Raw genomic sequence first — 16,535 nt, 5'->3', positions numbered from 1 at the left:
AGACAACATGATTGGTAAGAATTTCTACGACTCTTTCCTGGTGGTAAGGTAGCTCGTCGATTTGATTGTACTCTTAATGAGACCATTATGAAATAAAATAAAACGTTAACCAAGGTGTAAATCAAGTAAGTGAGACTGTTTTCACATCTGGTTCAATAGAATCATAACATCCTTTTTGCATTAAGTGTTGCTGCCCCCTGCTGGCCATTCAGAAGAATGCATGTTAAATTAATTCCCCATTTCAGGTCACTTTGGAAATCAAGAGGTTGACTTATATACAGTTTATGGGCTATGGAAACACGCTAACAATGGAGCTAAATAGCACAAATGTATAAATTCCTGGCATACACACGCTGGTTGTGTAAAACAGATGAATGCTCACAAGTTTTCAGATAAACTCTGATGATGAGAAGATGATACTGTATGTCAGTTCATGATTGATTTCCACATTAGTGACAGACTGAAATATTTATAAATTAATAAGAACTTTAAGTTCATGAAGCAAAAAAAAAGCAAGAACAAGAAATATTTAGCAAAAAAATTATTTATTTATTTCAAATAAATGCCTCTTTCCCACACCAGTGTTTGTTAATGAATTATGGCTCTCTTTTAAAAATAATACAACCCGTGATTTTACAATACTAGTTCACATTATATGGCCTGACACAGTTAAGTGCGTTAATTGTTACCTGAAGAAACACAGAATGTTTGTACCAAAAGAAAAACTGATTGCGAGTCTGATAAAAGCGACCGTCAGTAAGGAGAGGTAGCACTCGGCACCATGACTGAAGAAAGAGCCTCTTTCACTCGGACGCTCCCATTTAAACCCCAGCAGTAGGCGATGAGACTACGACCGTGTCCTATGCTCTCATGGAGCCTCCTTGAGCTCTCCACAGTCTGCAATAGTGATCCTCTTGGAGGTTCGCCCAGACTGGGAACCGAAAGACTCCACTTTCTTGATCACGTCCATTCCCTCCTTCACGCTGCCAAAGACAACATGCCGGCCGTCCAGCCTAAATGGAGAGAGAGGAGGTGTATTATCTCTGCCCCCCAGACAGCGAAACAATCCATAACGCACCCCACTGATGCAACTTTCTCTGCAGAGAGTCTGCTGTTTCAGGCTATCATCAAAAGCATCACCTTTTTTCTTATGTCTTTAAAAAACCTCCGAAATGACTTTTTAATAAAAAGGACACATAAACCAAGTTCTTAAGATGCTATAATAAGCAAAGCCCTCCACAGGTATCAGTACTTTTAGTTGGATGGCAATCCAGAACTATTCAATTTTATGAAATCTATTGAACACATTACAGATATAAAAGAGTGTTACTTTTTTCATAGCTGTGGTGAGTAAGGATGCTCCTCCCTACTGAAATAATTTACCAACATCTGGACCATTACGTCTCGTTGCAATTTGAAGTACTTTATGTCTGGATCTTGGGTTTGTTAGTAATGATTTGAATACACAAAAAGTAAAAAAAAAACCTCAACCTTGACTTATAGAACTGAAAAGAAAAAAGACAAGCTTCCTATTTTACACATAATGCATTTAAATCGTCAAGTGTTTGCAGTGCCCACCAGGAAGACTTAAAAAACAAAGGTTAGCACGTACCAGTCTGTGTTACCGGTGCAGATGAAGAACTGGGATCCATTAGTGTTAGGTCCAGCGTTGGCCATAGACAAAATACCTACAATGGAGCAACAAAATCATTATCAAGGACTGTAAAACTTAGTGTATTACAGAAGTCATATTGACATTTAACAGGAGGAAAAGCACAGGTTTAAATAATCAAATGAATTGCAGCTGGGTTTCGATGAGCTGCTATCCTTTAAGAGACCCTGTTTCTATGGATACAGATGCATAACACGGTCATGTTTTACAAATAGCCAATGTTAACAACGTTATATTTTATTATAAACACATAATTAACTAAGCATAATCAATAACACAAGTGGGTCTCTTATTAAAAGCACATTTAAGGATACATCATCTAAAACTTCCAGTTTGTTCATTTGAAACAACAAAATGCTGCCCCCTGGTGGTGGTGAAAAAAAAAGAGTAAGAAAACTTGTAAGAAGTGAATAGCAGTTACAGACTACAACCCTTTTCACACATGGAAATCTCCTGAAAAACTCAGAAGATTTGGCTACCCGGAGGTTTTTTTAGGCTATGTGTGAAGGCAAACAGCCGCATTTTTCGGGCGGACTTTACCCGGAGTTTATCCGGCCAGACCCCTAGTATTTTATCCGCAGAATATCCGAGTGAGCTGATGTCTGAACGCGGCCGTTGTTGTAGTCTACATGTACATTGCATTTTGAGTTCCCCTCTTGTAAAAGTATAAAATATATGTTTTAGGTATCATATTCCTCAGCAGCTAACACTTTTGCATACTTGTCAACATTTGAAGTAAAGTGCAGAAATGAGTTAAATCTGTAACCAGCTGGGTTTCAAACTGTTAAAAAAGACTCACTGAAAACACAGCAGGAAGCTCATCTGTAGGTGAGGACAATTACAGATTCTTCAGGGGCGTTGTGTCATGAGTTTACACCGGCCTGAGTACTTTCACAATGTCCTGTTCACTTTTTTTTTTGTGTGTATTACACAAGGGTCTGCTATTTATTATTCAACGACAGCGTCCAATTTGTTTGTGACTGTGTCTCATTTGTTTGTAATATTGTCTGTGAGCTTTTTGTGTGTGTCGTTCTGTTCAAACTGTCATGTAATGGTACATTTGTTTTGTGTTTTTTTCGTTAGTACCTGCCTCAGGACTACGGATGAAAATTAGCTTTTGTGCTATCCGGCATATTTACATGGATACTATTTTGTTGATATGTTGATTAATGTGCACGGTTGTAATTCAATAAATAAAATGAAATGAAATATATCCCACATGGTACATTTCATTATAATCTGCACTGAGCTATAATAATAGAGTGATTTGAGATTTAGTGCAGACCTATCTTCAGAAGCTGTTCATTCTCAGAATCAATGGAAAAACAAGAGACAAAGAATTCCTCCTTCATTAGCATCATTGTGCGAACAGAACGGGATGATTACCGGGTCCAGTGTGCTTCAGCTTGAAGTTCTCATCCGGAAATTTCCATCCATAGATCGACTTCCCCCCGGTTCCATTGTGGTTCGTGAAATCTCCACCCTGAAAAACACACACATCACTGTAAGTACTGTAAGAGCAACAAAAAGGACACAACAGAAAACTAGAAAAAGCTCACCTGGCACATGAACTTGGGGATCACCCGGTGGAAAGTTGATCCCTTGTAACCAAAGCCATGTTCGCCCGTGCACAGCGCTCTGAAGTTCTCTACAGCAAAGATTCATCAACACATTCTCACTCTGGTCATTTGCTTACAAAAACACCATGCAGGAAAACCAGGACATACAAGAAAGAAAAAGTAAAGAAGTATGTTTTGCCTGCTGTTATTTGTCTGTCGCACCTTTGAAGACTATAAAGCACTGATTGTTGCTGATTAAATTAGAACTTGAAAATAAGCCTTAGGGTTAATAAAAACATCATTCAGCAGAACTACATGAAACTAAAACAACGTAATGAACATTTTAGGACAGCACATTAAGAGTATTTGCGTTGAAGACAGCTTTGCTTCAATTGTCGTTTCAGCGTGTCGCAGGAGAAGGATCCGTTGCGCAAGTCACACTCTTGTATTAAGCAGCCACTTAATCTCAGATTTAAATAGCTGACGCCTCATACGCTTAGGTTCTGGCTTCAACTGGTTGATCTTGATATGATGACTTAAAGAAAAGGAAAACGTGGTCTGATCCTTTGCTTTACTTAAAGTCAAATCACATCATTTTAAAAATGACTTAAATCCTGCTTCAAGTACCGCATTCAAAAACTGAAGTTTATCAATTTAAGTATTGTCAGCATTATTCTCTTAGAGTTTATGACAGAAAATAACTTCAAGTGGACCAAATGCTCCCTGTCAGTGTTTTGCTGCAAATATGATGTCATTGAGCTTATATTACTTACTATTATATAACTGTACAAGTGTGTATTATGAGCCAATTCTAACTTTATCATTGAAATGTTTGGCTAGTACATTTATTATTTCATTTTTTTCAGCATTTCTGTCCGTCGAAATCCTTGTTACACTGTAAAGTCCACTTTGTGAAGCCATGTGTCTTTTCTTTCATCAGATTGTCACACAAATTTCCAAATTCCTAGAAAGTTCTTCACGCTACCATAAGAGTTAGAAGTAAGTAAACTTTTTATCTTTATGAAACATTTTGTTCTGGAAAGACAAGCTTTAACTGTAGTGGATAGGCATGGTTAAAATTATAATATAATGTACAAATACCTCAAGAACATAGTTGCATTCAGCTCCTGTACTCATTTTAAATTTAAATAGCCTACTATAAAGATGACATGATAAGGTCAGTGCTTACCTGCAGTTTTTGGCACAACTTCGGCGTTGAGCTGCAGAAGACAAATGAAATGCCTCAGGGGTCAAACATGAGATAACAGGTTGTTCTTATGAAGACTGTGACTTGGCAAAGGGCACTTAAACAACACAGCTCGGGTGTCAAGAGTTTGCCAGTGTTTGTATTTTACCCACACACTCAAAAAGGGACACAATGGTAAACAGAAAATAAAAAGCCACTAAAAGGTTATTAATCACATCTTCTTACCTCAAAGGTGACTCTGCCGATGGTCTTGTTCTCTGCAGCAATGTCAAAGTAAACCACGGGGTTCTTGTTTGCAGCCGCGGCGCCGCTGCTGCACATGCGCACGGCCGTGAAAGCCAGAGAGCATAATTTTATCCTGTTTGAGAAAGTCAACATCTTGAAAACGAAGGAAGCGCAATGAATCACCCAGAGGCAGGAGGAGAGCACGGCGGAACACAGTGGTGGAAAGTCACGCCGGGGAGCACAGGAAGTTCTTTTTACGGAACCGGTAGTACTAGACACATCAGGCTCTCGCGAGATTAAACGTTATTTCGACCAATTTGAGCCCTTAATAAAGCCTGATTTACTCATACTACTTCTGGCGGTGAAAAGCATACATAAAAAAAAAAATTGTCAATATCTGATTTTATTTGTTTTTTATTCATCAATTTTATTTCATTAAAAAAAAACAAAAAAAAACAATAAAGTTAAGAAAAACAAACAAACATAAAATCTCAAATTTTGAATGAAAAGGAGCAGAAAGAAGATTAATCTTATAATATCTGCCCCTCTCTTAGTTATAAACAAGGAAAACAATGGATGACAACCAGCTTAGAAAATATATGGAGATATATAACTGTAAAAATTGAATTGTAACAATCCAAAATATTAAGCACACCGTTTTCATACAAAGTTGTAGCACCATGTTGGTGTTATACTTTCTTCTGTATTAACCTGTCTATCAATCAATGTTTCAAAGCTCAAAGCGATCCTGTTGGAGAAGAGCATCCCATTGGCTCAAAAGATTAAGATCCTGCCCTGTGTACCAAAGACTAAACTTGCCCGATGGTTCTATTCCAACCTATTCTGAAGATTGATTGATATGCCAATTTGTTCCTAGACTGTAAGTCTGCAGCCTGGCTACTCTCGTCTGTGTGCTCTCCTCTGTGTGCTCATGTCTGTGTGCCTAAAGCCGAGCCTCCTGAGCTTCAAATTTTCAAAATAAAGCTCCGGAGGTCATGCAATTGAATTGTCAGTAATGAAATACTTAAAAACATGAACAGAATAAAATGTTTGTGTATAAACGAAGACTAATATTTTTTTTATATATACATACATATATATATATATATATACACACACACACACACACACTTTTACACACCGTTCAAGAAAGCACATTTTAATTTTCTTGTTTTTTTCCCCCCACATTTTAATACTGTTATTTTCAACAGTACTTTGAATGGGCGGCAGTAGCTCAGTCTGTAAGGACTTGGAACCGGAGGGTCGCCACCAAGTCCGGAAATTGGTCTGGTAGCTGGAGAGGTGCCAGTCCACTTCCTGAGCACTGCCGAGGTGCCCTTGAGCAAGGCATCAAACCCCAAAAACTGCTCTGGAGCGCTCGCTGTGGGCAGCACCCTCATTCTGAGACCTCTCCATTAATGCACGTCCATAGGATCCTGTTTGTGCACGTGTGTGTAGCATGTTCATTAAACAGAGTGTAAAACTGAATTCCACCTCGCGGGAGTAATTAAGGATAAATTATTTTAATTTCATAATGAAAAGTCTCCAACAAAGCAGCAGCATCATTAGAAATGATGATCATAAATACAAACGGAGCATTTTTCTCTATGTTGTAAGATTTACACAGACCACAAACAAAGGACTGGATGGGTTCATTTCACATTTGGTGGGTCAGGAGACACTTAGTGAGACGCGAGAGCACATGAGACGGGAGAACACAGACGAGAGAACACAGACGAGAGAGCACCAGGATGCAGCCATACCCGACTCATTTGTTGACCGTCATGAATTGCTTTGAATTGGTCTTAAGTAAAATGGAGGTGGTTATATATATGGTGTTAGGTTGGCTTGGGCTTTGGTAGTGGAGCTCACAGTGAAATCCTATCACCGGGGCCCAGAATTCCTGGTGATGCCTCTGATTTCTGACATCGATATTAGCCAAATTTGTGACTACACTGGTATGGAAGACTAACTGAAGTTGAAATACAGAAAATTAAAAAGCCTGAAACCTAATATGTGATAAATTATTTATTACAATCAACAAGATCAGAAATATTTTACAAACTTATTAAAAATCCCATATTAACAAAGATTTGGTGATTTCTTTTTTAAAATGTAAAAATGTTGCACAGTCACCAGCCTTATCCACCACCATGTAACAGTCGATTATTAGAAAGCTGCCACGGCAACCGGTAACAGTGAGTCCACTTATCACAGTGTTTTAAAATTGCATTTTCATAAAGTGTTGAGCAGCATACTGTATACATTTACAGTTGAAAATATTGATCTTAAAAGCTGAATTAGATTGGTGGCTTCCCAGCAGGGATTGGTTTCGGAACTCCGGGCCCCTGCCTATGTGGTTGTGCAGGTTGTGCAGGGACAGGGGCCTTGTCTGCGTTCCAATAATCCAGTTCTCCATACCTTAAACTAACAGACAGGAATTAACTTAAACCAGTTATACAGGCATGCTTATGGATAAGGACAATATGGATAACAAGAAGGTTAAATTAGGTTCATACCCAGAAGCTGGAAGTGGGGTAGATGAAGGATATCCAGGCTGGAATTGGAAGAAAAAAAAAAATTACAATCACTAAGTTTTTACTGAAAACAGTGTGTACCACTTTTGCTGGTTTTCCATTTAATTGACTTCAATGTCGTAATATTAAAAACAACTTTTTCTACTGCAAAATCAACACTGGTCTTCCTCCCCTGCAGTGATTATTATTAAGCAAGACAATATTTACCCCATCAGAAGCATACTGTACTGAAGGCTGGGCTGGGGCAGCTCTTGGTACATCTTGGGTTGATTGTGAATTTGAATTTCCTTTGTTAGGATTCCTCGACCTGTGAAAGGAAAACATATTAAAAGAAAGAAATCGTAATCCAAATAACACTCAATCATCACAACTGCTGTCCTTTAAATATCTATGGATAGAATTTTTGGGGGGCGGGGAGTTGATGTTTACTTGTGACATCTGTTTATGCATGGGTTTAGGGATTCCCTCTTGAAGATGTAGAGCAACAGCAGAATGAGGAGGACCAGAACAGGAACCACCAGCAGGAAGAAGATCAAAAGGCCGTTCCTGAGGGAGTGGTCTGTGGAAGGTAAAAAAAAAAAAAGAGGCCATGCGTGACGAAGTAGCAGCACAGAATCATTAAAAGTGCACAGCTGTCACATCCAACAATCAACTTGTTCTTTCCATCATGAGTGATTATATATAACTGGAGAGGAGAAAGAGTGAGTACTGTACAGTTTACATAAGTATAACAACATGGGAATACAATTAACTGAGGATTTTTAAGATTTCTTAACCAGTAGGCACACTGTAGGGTATATAGATAAATCAACAATACAAGTTCAACACTTTTAAAATCCTAGAAGACAAAAACACATATGAAGACAGAAAATAGAAAACAATAAGTGTGCACTGCCACCACAGTGATACCAGCAGAGGACTGAATATTTAATACATGAGAGAAATGAAACCCTAAGACAAGCCCTCGATAGGCAATGGAAACATGTATTACATTACCTCATATCTATTCATGCATCGAAGAACTTCATTGTTGATTTCATTATAGTGCATTTTTTTTTTAAAGTTTATGCGATTTGCCTCAAGTACAATGTCTATAGTAGAGTCCCTGTGGTTTTCTGTGTGCTTTATTTATAAAAGTAAATAGATCAAATCAATTCAAACCCACCAATCTGAGCAGGACCGCTGTCTATGCTTCCACCACGCCCTGACTTGTCACAGCGAGGGGGTGACCACCCGTCATGACAGTGGCAGTTCCCTCTGTCATTACAGACCTGAAGGAAACACAGAAACAGAAAAGTCAGCTGTATCATCATTGCGTGTGTTAACAGATGGAAAAATGTGAAGAAAATGCCGTCTTACCCCTTTGCCGTTGCAAGTGGTCCGGGCTTCACAGTTGAAGTTGGGCAGCAGAGCGGAGGCGTTCACACACTCAAAGTCCAGGCAGGTCTAAGAGAGAAGACTTATTATTCATTGATTTTTTTTTTTTTTTCTATTTTCTGGAACAAATTGGATCACATTAGTTTGTTAAATGTTTTCTTTTGTGTGTACTTTTGGTCAAAAATTATTTTTGCTCACCTTTCCTTTCTCACAAGGGCTGCCCGGGTTAACATAGGCAGGATCCAGCACATCTGGGCCCAGGCCGAAGTCAGCGTTAACACATTTTTTCCCGTCAATGACCACGGAACTGACTTGGGCACCAACAGGGTGAATGTTAAGGTCCACGTTGGTGCACTGCAACTTTCCACACTTGGCATTTCTGCAATGCAGGACAGAGGAGAAAACAGTCACTTTCAACAGTTGTCAACAAGTTTAATGTTGGATTATAAGAGCTCATCGATACTTCGAATGGTGGGGTTTGCAATTCATTAGAAAGGGACTGTTTATATTTGAATATCAAATCCAACATACACTCAGAAGCTATGCCCTCAAATCATGGACCAGTTTGCCAACGAAACATCTTCTATCAAAGTGTACTGGTAAGCTAGCTTGTAAAGAGGGAACTTTAAAAAAAAATCTATTTTGAGAGCCAGAGCTTTGTAAAAACACTTTTTTAAAAAATCATGGACAGCTGGCAAACCATCAACAAATATTTGCCCAATAGGAGAAAACTGTGTAAGGCTGGACGTGTATAATCCACCTGTATCAAAACAAAGATGATCCTCCTGAGTTTATCTTATTGGATGGCTTTCTACAACAGTGACGACACAAACTTACTCACCTTATCAAAGTATCTAGACAATTACACATGTTTTACTTCATTGTTAATAATAATAGATTGATTTTCGCCTTTAAAAAGGGGCCCAAGGAAACTTTACATGGATTTTTAAATTCATGCAATAATTACAAAATAAAGTACTCACACGAGACTACATTTTTTATACTGTTGGCTGCTATCGAGTCCACAGTTTCCATATTTGTCCCCCTCAATATTTGCATGGCTGAAGCAGAAATCGTCAGCCTTTGTAGCTAGATCTGCGGAGTACAGAACAAATATCCAAGATGACACATTAAAGCCAATAGAGGTTTATACATACAGGCTGATGTATTATTGGTTGGATAATCAATAGTTAGGGTGATGATCAAAAGTGCACAGCAGTGGCATTATTGAATGTACCTTGTGCAAAGAGATGTTTGCACTGGTAATCATATGTCTGGCATCGGCCTTCATAGCAGTAAGCAGTGTTGCTGAGACACGGCAGGCCGTCCATGACATAATAGTCATCGGGACAGAACCCTGTGCGGCCGTCACAGAATTCAGGGAGGTCACAAGTGTTGACCGACGCTCTGCAATTATATCCAGACACTCTGACCTAAAACATGAACCAATCACATTACGTTATTCATTTCATTTACTAGTGTCAAAAGGTTTCCTTAAGTGAAGTCCAACATGATGCTGACCTGACAGTTGTTGCAGCAAGACCCCTGAGCGCAGGTCGACCCGGATGTAAACCTGCAGGTGGCCGCATTGCAGCAGTCGTTATCGCATTCCTTCATTAAATGGAGACAGAACTATTTTTTTTAAAACCATCCCCAAAAACGGAAGTACAAGAAGTTATTGCCGTTTTAACATGTCTGTTCATGTGACTGTACAGATTTGGGTATTTTGTGTTGAACCATAAAGTCTCCATATTCAAATACAAGTTTGTCTTTTATCACAACTTCCCAGCTTCATGGGACTGAAAAATGTCAACGTAAAAGTAAATTAAAAAGACGTTCTCTACGACCCAACCCCTTCAGTGTTGCTGTCTGGGTAAATATTTGAATTTAATTTAATCTAACTGTTTGCAAGCCCTTAAAAGTCTGCATAAAAATGTCCCAAAAATGTATTCAAAAATAGTTTTAAAACTTTTATATTACAGTAAAGTCATAAAACTCCAATAGATAAAAATGTGATGTGCTTAATGCTTTTGTGCGTAGGTCTGTGTGTGTTGTACTCTACCTCTGGTTTGCCACAGTCACATTGCTCTCCTTTGTCCAGCCGACCATTGCCACATTCAATATTACCGACCACATCTGATGGGTTGGGCTGGTTTTTTAGACACTCTCCTCCTCCTTGAATGAACAGTGTCTCAAAGTCCTGCCCACTGCAAGTGCTGAACTTTGTGGATCCACTACAGGAAACAGGACAAACCATTGATGTAAAAAAAAAAGAAGAATATTATTATATTATATTATCAAATTATTGTTGAATATGAACAATAATTAGCAGTTTTAGGAAGCCAGAAAAGACCCAACAAAAAATGTCATCATATAAGGAGTTAACACAACAAACTGGTCAAAAAATGTCATCGTTGTGTACCGGATGGGCTTTGAACCAAATCTTTTCAAGTTAAGACGGCTGCATTTATAAAGCACATTTAAAATAAGCAAGGTTGTGCTATACAGAGTAAAAAAGGTCAAACAAGACAAAAAGAATACACAATACATCATCATAATAATCATAATTATGAACTTGGAGAAGTTCAGCTTTGTAAAGCAGTGCTGTTCCATTAGAGGTGTAAAAGTAGTGTTGCATTTTAAATACTGTCATTGCTTCCTTGTCAAGGCACATATTGTATATGATTACCTAAGACTGGCAGCCATGATACAGGCGTTTCCCTCGCATGTGCAGCGTCCATTGTCATGATTCATGCCCAGGTTATGTCCCATCTCGTGGGCCATCAAAGTGGAGAATAAGGGCACTTTGTCGTCAGAGAACTGTGAACAGACACAAAGTACAATCATTGATACAATTCTCTTTACTTTGTATTCCTAAATATACGACACTGAATGAAAGATTAAAATGTGTAAGTCAAACAAACTTTAACAGTTCATATTTTATTCTCCATATATCCGGAGCACACTCTCAGAAAACTGCAGGTCTGGGTTGAAGACTCTGCCTTTCATTCAATGATTTTAATACATGTTTTTTAACTCTGCATTGTAACTTTTACTCTTATTATATTTCAGCTTCTTTGTAATCGCTTTTGACTTTGTCTTCTCTTTGACTGTTGAGGTTTTGTCAGAATGATTTTGAACCGTCCTCTTTTATTGCCTTTTTCTGCCATTTCTCATGATACTTTTGGATGTCTTGTGTGAAGCACTTCAAATTGTCTCGTTGCTGACATGTGCTATAGAAATAAACTTGCCTTGCCTAAATCAGTGATAGAAAGAGAGCATGTCTCTTGAGTCATTGTATGCCTTACTTGAAAATCAGCATATTCAAAGAGATCCGGCCTGAAAGGATCTTTGTAACGTTTAAAAGTATTGGATAAGAGTCATATAAAAAAATTAATTCATGGTAAGATATAGCATTTGATTGGATTTCAGACCATTTTCAATTCTGTAAAAAACTACACACAGTTTTCTAACATGAATTCTCAGATTTACATACACTTTAAAGACTGCTGTTTCTGTACCTAGTGTTCCTTAAAAGGAATTTAAGGAATCCATCAACCCAAAGAAAGTTGCCTTGTCATGGCTCTTCTAAATTCTGTGTTCCAGTTGTACCTGTTTAACATGAGTGTCAGTCAGAGCCTACGTGAATAAGCTGCATTTACAGAACTTCCCATAAATAATTCAGATGGTATCAGTTTCTGCATACAAGCTCATGCTGCCACAGCACCAAGCTGTCAGCTGGTGTTAGAAGTTAAACGGATGCTGAACTCACCACGTTAATTCCTCCAGAGTTCGCTGCAGAGCAGACGGTCCCAAGAAAGGCCATTCCTAATACACTGCCACCGTAGGGGCCGCTCCGACCACTGAGAAAAAAGTCAACCAGGACATAACTCCACACTTCTAAAAAAAACTTTTAGACTACGCAGCTTGTATCAAACTATGTCATCTGATGTTGTCTTTAAAATAAACAAAGATGACACAGCATACTCACACAACGAGTTGACCGACATCATGCCTGATCTTTGGTAACAGAGACTCCTTCCTCCACTTAACAAAATTCCCTAACACCTCTCCTGCAGAACCCTCCACACTGAAGGGATTACTGTCCTTAAAGATCTCCAGGCCCATCAGCACCACGCGGATATTCAGCTGCTTATAATACTGAAACAAAACAGAAAATAAAAGCATTGCATTTTGAATTAGAACACAGAGCTGGCACAAGAAAAAAAAAAACATGAGAATAAAGTCTGAGAATTATTAATATTTTCTTTAAAAAACACTTAAGTTCTCACCCCGTCCAGGAGATTAGCTACTTCCACCATTTCCTCTCGTATGGCCGTCTCGTTTCCTTTCTTAAGTTTGTACTGGAAATACAATTAACACAAAAATAAATCTTGATTCCTAACATATAAAACTAACTATATACTATGTAAGCTTAATAACTCTAGCATTATATTCCACAGCAAATGAATTAAGGTGTTAAAGTAAACAAGCACATTCCTGACTTCAACAAGCATGGTCAAACTGCTTATCTACTCGCTCAAAGAGTCTCTGAAAGGTTTAACTGTTGCAGCAAATGTAGTAACCCTATAACGTTCAGGTTCATTAATCCAGGGACTACAGATGTAAATTAGCTTATAGCTAACTCTGGTTCAGCTACACGGTACACGGTACACGGTCCCTTTCAAAATAAACAAATAAAATAAATGTAAATTTAAAGATATACACACTCACCCTGAGATTATCCACAACCACCACCAACTCCACATAACTGGTTAGTGGCAAATTGCGCTTCCTCTGTTGAAAGAAGAAGAAAAAAAAAAAAGAATTCATTTCACTCTTCCACTCATTTTTCAAATATACTTTCCAATTAACAAATCCAGCATCCTACCCTCAGCAGCTTGGTCAGTGATTGGCCCGGCTCAAACGGTTCGTGGCTTTGAGTTGATGCATCCTCACTGACGACCCCACAGCTGATGGGCCCAGTCTGATCGTCATTCAGAAGGTAGAGAAGGTGGTCGTTTGTTTCAGACTGTTCCACGGGTTCAAGTCCGTACGTTTCATTTCCGATAACAATCACACCCCTAGAGGGAAGTAGGACAAAAATAAATACAATCAAAGGAATGTTTCGGTCTCTGCCAAAGCTAGGAGTGGCAGAGATTTTACTAAACAGAGGAGCACAGACACATTTAGAAAAAAGGTCTGACTGGTAACTTTCTTCAGACAAAAAAAAACAACAACCGCCTGAAATAAGTGAAAAAATACCATGTAGCCATGAAATAGCAAACAATTCAATGTCTGCATCTACTTGAGCTTTAGTAATAATCTTCTGGGAATATCAAAAAACTCTCAAAGAACATTAGGTATACAGCTTGCTTTATCAATTAGACTTAAAAATAATTTCCATGACTCATCAGGTCAACATTTAGTCAAAACATTGTAGAAGACTTGTGTCTTATGGTTTTCTTCCATAGTTAAAATAACCATCCACAGTTTAAAGACCCTTCAATTGCTCTCTACAAAAGGAAAAACCTTACATGTAGAAAGATGGAGCCAGTGGATGTTCAATAATTCTGCTTGAAAATTACTGAAATGATGAATAAATTATTAAATTAGCTGGTGATTTATTTTCTCTGATTGATTAATCACGGCTGCTCTAGACAAGATGAACGCAAGCGAGTCCAATTCATCTTTTTTTTTTTTTAAATCCTTAAAATGAGTTTGTTAAACCTAAACTTTTTTTTTTTTTTTAAATCAGAAAATACTGTAAACGACACAAGTCAGTGATCCATGTAAAGTTAATTCATGTTAACACTGAATCAGTGTCATGCCCTAGATCCATTTAACACTCAAATGAAGTAGTAAGAATGTAAAACGTTATTAGACACTTTTAAAACTCTCAGTTACAAAGTGCTTCACACATAAAATTGATCAGAACTGGGAACAGCAGAAGAGAATTTCAAACCTAAGGCCAGAGCATGTGCTCAGTGCTACCACTGAATCCTCATATCCCTCCACCTGGCCGTGGTAATAGCAATGCACCTGAGAAAGAAGAGCAGAATATGTTTGAGAATAGGCGTTCAAACCAGCCTCCTGATCCACAATGACCTTATGTTTACTTACAGATTGCTTCGGATAAGATGGCTCGTAGTTCCCAGTGGCATCACTTGAAAACTGAACAAAGTTCGGATGTAAAAAGTCTCTGAAAACCAAAACAAAAAAATTACATAAATGATCTCATCTGAAAAATAAACAAGGGCGTTATCTGAGGAACATTAGCCAAGTCTTCACACTCTGTGTATACCTGTTCTTTTGCAGATGAAGGAGGTGCTTCCTGCTGTTTATGTTAAGTGCATATGAAATGTTCTCATCTTCATCATTCTGAAATGGATATAACCAACAAAAGATTTTTTTTATTTTGTGGAATAGAAATAGCAGTTTAAAATACATGTGTGTGTGTTTTATTTAATTATTTTTTTTTTAAATCAGGGATGTAACTTACTCCTCTTGACTGTGTTTCTGTGTTGATGCTCCTTGTCCATCTTCGAATCAACTGAGGATTCACAATGGAGTATTTGGAGCGTCGTAAAGGGAGCTCATTGTTAATGTCTGGAAGAAAAGTGTTCACCCCAGAAACTGTTAAGATAGACATTTTGTATTTCGGGGCTCAGCCAATGCCATTTCTTAACAGGACAGAAAGCACAGACAAATGATCCAACCAATGAAGGCTACTGTAGGACATTCATGATACATTTAAACACTTTTAAACAAAAAAAAAAAAACAGATGCGAACATATTTCCATTAAATGAAAGCTTAATGGAGTAAAAAATGTGTAAAAGTCCAACTATCGTTTAGAAAAAAAGCAACCTCTATCGTTCCTTATCTTACTATCCAACCGGTAAGTTGACCGTATCACCATCGCCTCACCTTTGTTGTCAATCGCAGTGACGTAGCACAGCAGAAAAACAGCGAATAAGCTGTGTTTCAATTCCATATTCCTGGTGAAAGTACCCAGAAACTCAGTTAAGTCCCAATACTATGTATGCAAGCTATTAATGAATGTAAGGATCGTGCCTTTGCTTCCTTCTGTTAGTCAGGTGCTTCGTGATGGGTGTGGCTTATAACAGGTGAGCCGGTAAGGCAAGTAAGGCAAATATTTGTAATATCATTAAGTAGGCAGTTTAATTGTTAGGTTAGTATAAGAGTGAGGAAAACAGACAGAACAAAAGTTATTGCTTCCCTATTAATTGCATGATCTCCAGGGTGTGAGCATCACTCCTGCATCCATCTGTGCTGTAAATATAAATTGATACAACGTCTTTAAAAAAAAAAAAAAAAAAGGGACAATAGTTTTGAAAACTCAAGCATCGGAACTTCCCCGTATCTATTTTTCAGTCACAACAAAACAATAGACTCTTTTTCAAACCAACCCCCTACACCCTCCCCCTCCGTGACGGAGTGACACTCGCAGCTGAGTGAAGTCCCCTTAATCAAGGTGTAGGGTAGAACTACAGCGGCACACGGAAACAGGAACTGTGTGTTACCATGGTTACTCAGCGGTATCTTGCGGGAAACGGCTTTTTTTTGTTGTAGCTAATGCATTCTGTAAAAATATTTATGTAGCCTAGATTATTATTCTGCTTTAGTTATATTGGTGTAGACTTATAACAAAACTATTAGATTGAGCTTACATTGTTTATTGTAATTTACAATTTCAGTTAATTTATTGTAATTTCATAGAACAGCTGTTAATATTTATTTCTTATTTTTCTACTTTTGATGTCTTTGTGAAATCTCAATTCAACGACAAAAAAATACTCTTTTTGCTGCCCTGATGTTCAACAATATTATCCTTGTCTTTGCTTTAATTTAGGACACCCGAAAAGTTGTCCGCAACATGATTTAATATACTTTTGTTTTTGCAACAGTCCCTGTAAATATAAAACACTTATAATAA

At 38.0% G+C, this 16,535-nt stretch overlaps 2 protein-coding genes across 2 annotated transcripts; both read right to left on the bottom strand.

The window, feature by feature from the left end:
- Nucleotides 1-528: 528 nt before the first annotated feature.
- Nucleotides 529-4,860, bottom strand: ppifb (peptidylprolyl isomerase Fb). The gene is made up of 6 exons (XM_061028306.1): nucleotides 4,664-4,860; nucleotides 4,421-4,451; nucleotides 3,232-3,320; nucleotides 3,059-3,155; nucleotides 1,613-1,688; nucleotides 529-1,013 (listed from the first exon to the last, which is right to left on the bottom strand). Exons 1-6 carry the CDS (start codon nucleotides 4,814-4,816, stop codon nucleotides 869-871), a joined length of 591 nt encoding a protein of 196 aa, XP_060884289.1. The 5' UTR covers nucleotides 4,817-4,860; the 3' UTR covers nucleotides 529-868.
- Nucleotides 4,861-6,781: 1,921 nt separating this feature from the next.
- Nucleotides 6,782-15,687, bottom strand: zgc:174164 (uncharacterized protein LOC570656 homolog). The gene is made up of 22 exons (XM_061028367.1): nucleotides 15,506-15,687; nucleotides 15,080-15,186; nucleotides 14,882-14,958; nucleotides 14,701-14,779; nucleotides 14,543-14,619; nucleotides 13,469-13,661; nucleotides 13,312-13,374; nucleotides 12,870-12,941; nucleotides 12,569-12,738; nucleotides 12,350-12,440; nucleotides 11,267-11,397; nucleotides 10,640-10,811; nucleotides 10,099-10,188; nucleotides 9,815-10,010; nucleotides 9,561-9,672; nucleotides 8,776-8,956; nucleotides 8,560-8,646; nucleotides 8,366-8,471; nucleotides 7,630-7,759; nucleotides 7,408-7,507; nucleotides 7,183-7,220; nucleotides 6,782-7,090 (listed from the first exon to the last, which is right to left on the bottom strand). Exons 1-22 carry the CDS (start codon nucleotides 15,570-15,572, stop codon nucleotides 6,964-6,966), a joined length of 2,466 nt encoding a protein of 821 aa, XP_060884350.1. The 5' UTR covers nucleotides 15,573-15,687; the 3' UTR covers nucleotides 6,782-6,963.
- Between the last annotated feature and the right edge of the window lie 848 nt (nucleotides 15,688-16,535).

This window comes from Labrus mixtus, chromosome 21 (genome assembly GCF_963584025.1).
Source record: "Labrus mixtus chromosome 21, fLabMix1.1, whole genome shotgun sequence".
NCBI lineage: Eukaryota > Metazoa > Chordata > Actinopteri > Labriformes > Labridae > Labrus > Labrus mixtus.
Note: the sequence above shows the minus strand (reverse complement) of the source record. Positions and strands in the feature narration are given on the sequence as shown.